The sequence below is a fragment of the Sinocyclocheilus rhinocerous genome, unplaced genomic scaffold (genome assembly GCF_001515625.1).
Source record: "Sinocyclocheilus rhinocerous isolate Xijiao unplaced genomic scaffold, SAMN03320098_v1.1 scaffold2578, whole genome shotgun sequence".
Lineage (NCBI taxonomy): Eukaryota > Metazoa > Chordata > Actinopteri > Cypriniformes > Cyprinidae > Sinocyclocheilus > Sinocyclocheilus rhinocerous.
This window is the reverse complement of record NW_015643596.1, coordinates 89497-95725: the sequence shown is the minus strand read 5'-3', so window position 1 is coordinate 95725 and position 6229 is coordinate 89497. Positions and strand designations below refer to the sequence as shown.

Sequence of the window (6229 nt, the reverse complement as noted above, 5' to 3'; positions counted from 1 at the left end):
GGGATTTGTTGCGCCGCGCTGCTCACGTCCGTAGACACGGTGTAACATTGGTTTTGCTTTGTTTCACAGAACTAATCGTTGCCTGGGTTGCGTACGTATATGTGGGGCGGAGCTATCAAAATAGGGGCAAGACCCTTTTGGGGTAGGGGCGTGTTTGTTTTGGTGATTTCAAATATCAACATTGGCTACCAGAAATCCCTTACTCTGCATTTAATACCCCGCACCCGCACAGAAGTGTGGGGAAAACAGCCTTATTCGAATGGGAAACCTAAGTCTCAGTAGGGAATAAAGTTTATAACCCTTCCAAACCACCGCTCCTTTCCGTCTTATAAAGCACATGGCAATTTACTAGCGTGCACACTTCCGCCTACTAAGAAACGCTCTTAAAGGGGCCATGTCACTTTCTTAAATTAATTTACGGTCTTACAAGGGACCTCACTACATCTTTAGTTAAATCAATTGTTAGTTCTTTGATTTTCTGTCTTTTGTTGGTTGGTTCTGTCTGTGTTTTAACATCTGTTTCTTTCATTCGTCTGGCAGTTCATTCACTCGTTTTGTCTGTCTGTCTTGTGCTTGTGCAGTTTGTTGTTGTGTTTGTCTTTTGTTCGTTTGCCAATTCTTTCCTTCCTCCTGGTCCTCCTGTTCTTTGTCTTTCTCCTTCCCTTTCCCTTTTATTTCCTATCCTGTCCTTCTTTTCCACTTCCCTTCCTTTGTCCTTCCTTTCCCTTGAAGTTGTGCTCAAACCTACTAGTTGCTATTTGTTCAAAACTTTTGAGGGTACTCAACTTACTCAAAACAAATCAGTGCCAGTTTAAATCAGCTGTTGGCTCAGCATTATTTACTAAAGATCAACAGAGTCTTGTTGAAGGTTTCTCCAGCTGTCACGTCAGACTTGTAGATTTTATGAGCTGTTAGTTTGTGTGCAATTGAATTTCACATTCAGTTTATGCTCCTCTCAGTCTCCCTACCTCTTTTTCCTCTCTCTCATTCTTTCGCTATCACAAACCACCGCTCCTTTCCGTCTTATAAAGCACATGGCAATTTACTAGCGTGCACACTTCCGCCTACTAAGAAACGCTCTTAAAGGGGCCATGTCACTTTCTTAAATTAATTTACGGTCTTACAAGGGACCTCACTACATCTTTAGTTAAATCAATTGTTAGTTCTTTGATTTTCTGTCTTTTGTTGGTTGGTTCTGTCTGTGTTTTAACATCTGTTTCTTTCATTCGTCTGGCAGTTCATTCACTCGTTTTGTCTGTCTGTCTTGTGCTTGTGCAGTTTGTTGTTGTGTTTGTCTTTTGTTCGTTTGCCAATTCTTTCCTTCCTCCTGGTCCTCCTGTTCTTTGTCTTTCTCCTTCCCTTTCCCTTTTATTTCCTATCCTGTCCTTCTTTTCCACTTCCCTTCCTTTGTCCTTCCTTTCCCTTGAAGTTGTGCTCAAACCTACTAGTTGCTATTTGTTCAAAACTTTTGAGGGTACTCAACTTACTCAAAACAAATCAGTGCCAGTTTAAATCAGCTGTTGGCTCAGCATTATTTACTAAAGATCAACAGAGTCTTGTTGAAGGTTTCTCCAGCTGTCACGTCAGACTTGTAGATTTTATGAGCTGTTAGTTTGTGTGCAGTTGAATTTCACATTCAGTTTATGCTCCTCTCAGTCTCCCTACCTCTTTTTTCCTCTCTCTCATTCTTTCGCTATCAATCTCTCCATCTCTTTCAATTAAAAGCGAGCTCACGGATCCCTCACAGCAGACACTAATACAAACACGTTATGTATTCAGTATCAATGTGCAGCGTTTCCCTAAAGCCCGTTTTTAACAATCTTAACAAACACAGGCTACTGAAGAGCATTTGTTAGACTCGAGCTTACCTTTCAACTAGCAGAAAGTGTCTTTTTGTGTACAAAAGGATCTATTTTTGCATGATTTTGCTCTGATAAGAGAGAAAATATGACCTGTATATGGTCACCTATTAATCTAGAGATGAATTCCCACTCTGAAATGTGTGTGCGTCCTGCTGTAATATCCTGGTGTATTTGCTTACTTGCTGAGTGGGAGGGAAACCAGACAGAGGTTCGATTTCTTTTCCTCTGTTGGATTCACCTTGGGAGCCTCACACAGAAACATCACTAGGAGGATAGAAAGGCTCTCATCGGGTCGTGATGTCAGGGCAGATAATCAGTGGAGCGCTGGAGCTGGATGCAGAGAGACTGATAATAGAGTTAGAGGCACAGCAGCGCTCAGTTATTGTGATCAAGGAGATCTGTGCTCCCTCTGTTCATTCTTTCTTTCTTACCTGTTTCTTTGTATCTTTCTTACTTTTAATCTCTTCGTTTGTTCATTTTGTCTGTATCTTCCATCGTTTTATCTTTCATTTGCTTGCTTGTTTCTTTCTTTTTTGTATCTTTCATTTGTTCATTCTGTCTGTATTATCCTTTCTTAATTTTTCATTTGTTTGTTCGTTTAGTTTTGTGTGTTTTTGTCTGTTCATTCATTCTGTCTTTCTTTCATTTGTTTCTTTTTATCTTTGTTCATTCTACCAGTACCTTTTGTTCTTTCATTAGTTTGTTTCTTTCTTTTTTGTATCTTTCGTTTGTTTATGCTGTCTGGATTTTTCTTTCTTTAATCTTTCATTTATTTATTTTTCTTTTTTTCTTAGTTATGTGTATTTTTTTTTGCTTGTTTATTCTGTCTGTTTTGTATTCTTTGTTTGTTTCTTATTGTTTGTTTGTTCATTTCTTTCTTCTTTTGATCTCTCCTTTAAGTCAGTCCGTCTTTCATTTGTTTTCTCTTTCACTTTTATTTTCCAGATTTTTGTTTAATTTGTTTGACTATTTGTTTGTTCTGTTTTTCTTCTTCTTTTCGTCACTCGTTCTTTGTCTTTAATTCTGTTTTTTGCTCATTTTATCTGTCTGTCTGTCCATCTTTCTTTCCTTTGTTTTTTTATTTTATTTACTTGTTTGTCATTTTTTCTTTAATCTTTCAATTGTTTGTTTGTTTTTCATTTTTTTTGTTTTTCTCTCTTTTTGTTTGCTTGCTCATTTATTGTTCTGTTTTTCTGTAATTCATTTGTTCGCTTGTTTTGCTTGTTCCTTTTGTTTGTTTCTGTATTCTGATTTTCTGTTATTTCATACATTCACTTTTTTCTGTCTTTTGTTCTTTCTGTCTGCCTGTCTTTATTTTGTTAGTTTTCATTTATTCACATGTTTGTCTTTTTTTTCTTTCTTTTTTTTAAATACATCTTTATTTTCTGTCTGTTCGTTTGCCGTTTTGGTCTTTTTCTTATTTACTTGCTCTCATTTTCACATTTTCTCCATTGCATTTCTTAGGCTTGCTGGCAAATCTTACTCAGGAAATTTGGATGTGTTTTTCTGTTCATAACCATACAAAAAAATGCTGTTTAGCCATTTGTTTGTTTTACTGCTGCCAAAAGTTTATTCTGCTTTCACAGTCCTTGCTTTCGGTAGTAAAAGCCCAAATTCTGAATCCATCCATGTATTTCTCTCTCTTCTCTTTTCAGAGCCAGTAACATGCAACTCAAAAAATTTCATTTGTGCCAACGGAGAGTGCATCTCCTCGCGCTTCCGTTGCGACGGCGACTTCGACTGCACTGATAACTCAGACGAGGTTTCAAGTAGCACATTCGTCAATCATACCATTGCTAAACATTGTTCATCTGGTACCTGTTAAAGTGCTGATATCCCATACATCTGTTTTCAGAGAGGCTGTGAGAGCCACTGCTCCGAGGATCAGTTTCAGTGCCTGAATCATCTCTGTATCTCAGTCAAATGGCTCTGTGATGGACAGGAAGACTGTAAAACCGGGGAAGATGAGGCCAACTGCAGCCCTGCCAACACTGCCATGACAGGTTAGCTGCTTTCACAAGCTCTTTAAATAATGCAAACAGATCCAGGACCGATCAAAGCTGTTCCCAGACAGCTAGCTTGGCACTCCTATAATCACATGTCACAGAGCGGACACCTTTTATCCATAGGGAATCACAGGCCTACAACTTCACAATGATGACTGGAGATCTCTGCACTGCCTCAAACCCTGCGATGCTGCCTTCATTTATAACCGCTAAGCTACTACCGCTTAAAACTAACAGCAAAATGACCCTACATTTGTCATCTTCTGCATTTAAATGTCACCCAAGGAGTTTCGTTCCAGGGAACGGCTTGTTCCTCCCTCAGCGAGCGTTAGACTCATTTGAGTCTAAAACTGCTGCTTAAGAACACTTGATACAAGTATAGTACATCTGCAAACACTCCGGCCCAATTTATGCTTTAAAAGAGGTTGCTATAAAGAAGTATGTCTTTTTCTGTGGCAAGTATTTACGTGCACCCAGAACACCTACCTGTAATGCTTTCACTGCATTTGTATAAGGAGGCAAAATATCATCCTTTCATCTCCCTTTTCATCTATTCCTGAGGAACAGATGGCAAATCCACTTACTCAAGATGGATTTTCAATATTCACTTCCTCTGTGGTATCAATAGCAGCTACACTTCTCCCCAGAGCGTTGCCGTCAAAATAAAGTCAATAATTTGAAGTCAATTTAAGTCAGTATGTATATATTTATTTAATAAATGAAAATTTAATCAGAATGAATTAATTTTTATATATATTTATTTATTTCTCATTAAAATCGTATTTAATTTTATTTAATAATCATAAAATATTATTTCTCATTAAAATCATTACAATTTATTATCATAATTTTAAATGTTAATGTGGTATTGCACTTTGAACACTATAATATATAGTTAAATATCTTTTTGCAATATCACATTAACATTTAATTTAATATATTATAATTTAATATATTTTAATAATATATATGAATTGTTTTCTTATAGTACACAAACACAGCCTCCAATATTAACCATATTAGTCATATATTTATATTAAAATATAAAAAAAAAAATATATATATATATATACAAAAAATTGTCAAATTTATATTATTATATTGCATAATATATTTATTATTGAACATTCATCTAAAGCTAAAGAACTCAAGAATACTCAAGGACTCAGAATAATGCATGTTCTGAACCTCAGCTTCATCTGTTACTTTAACCCCAAGAGACTTGAAGTGCTTCTCCTTAAGTTGAGGTCTCCCTCCTGTCTTTCTTGGCCCTCGTCTTGAATATTTCAGTGTTGTGTGCTGTGCACTGGGTGCCTGAGTCCATCCACGCTTGCAAACGACCAGTGAATTATTCTGATCGTGGAGATGCATTCAGAAAGCTCTCACACTCCCTTTCCATGTTTTTGCTCCTTCCCTGTAACTCAAGGCTAGTCTGGGGAATTTTACCCTACGATTAATATTAATGTGGCTGAAAGCACTTCAAAACTGCGATGCTGCCTTCATTTATAACCGCTAAGCTACTACCGCTTAAAACTAACAGCAAAATGACCCTACATTTGTCATCTTCTGCATTTAAATGTCACCCAAGGAGTTTCGTTCCAGGGAACGGCTTGTTCCTCCCTCAGCGAGCGTTAGACTCATTTGAGTCTAAAACTGCTGCTTAAGAACACTTGATACAAGTATAGTACATCTGCAAACACTCCGGCCCAATTTATGCTTTAAAAGAGGTTGCTATAAAGAAGTATGTCTTTTTCTGTGGCAAGTATTTACGTGCACCCAGAACATCTACCTGTAATGCTTTCACTGCATTTCTATAAGGAGGCAAAATATCATCCTCTCATCTCGCTTTTCATCTGTTCATGAGGAACAGATGGCAAATCCACTTACTCAAGATGGATTTTCAATATTCACTTCCTCTGTGGTATCAATAGCAGCTACACTTCTCCCCAGAGCGTTGCCGTCAAAATAAAGTCAATAATTTGAAGTCAATTTAAGTCAGTATGTATATATTTATTTAATAAATGAAAATGGAATCAGAATGAATTAATTTTTATATATATTTATTTATTTCTCATTAAAATCGTATTTAATTTTATTTAATAATCATAAAATATTATTTCTCATTAAAATCATTACAATTTATTATCATAATTTGAAATGTTAATGTAGTATTGCACTTTGAACACTATAATATATAGTTAAATATTTTTTTGCAATATCACATTAACATTTACTTTAATATATTATAATTTAATATATTTTAATAATATATATGAATTGTTTTCTTATAGTACACAAACACAGCCTCCAATATTAACCATATTAGTCATATATTTATATTAAAATATTACAAAAAAAAAA

The 6229-nt window shown here is 35.9% G+C and overlaps 1 protein-coding gene across 1 annotated transcript in view; it reads left to right on the top strand.

The window, feature by feature from the left end:
- lrp1ba (low density lipoprotein receptor-related protein 1Ba) overlaps positions 1 to 6229 on the top strand; it is a 283055-nt gene that overhangs the window by 240433 nt on the left and 36393 nt on the right. The window contains exons 68-69 of the mRNA XM_016574938.1: positions 3518 to 3624; positions 3718 to 3865. Coding sequence (XP_016430424.1) covers positions 3518 to 3624; positions 3718 to 3865 — 255 coding nt within the window. The remainder of the gene's footprint in view (positions 1 to 3517; positions 3625 to 3717; positions 3866 to 6229) is intronic.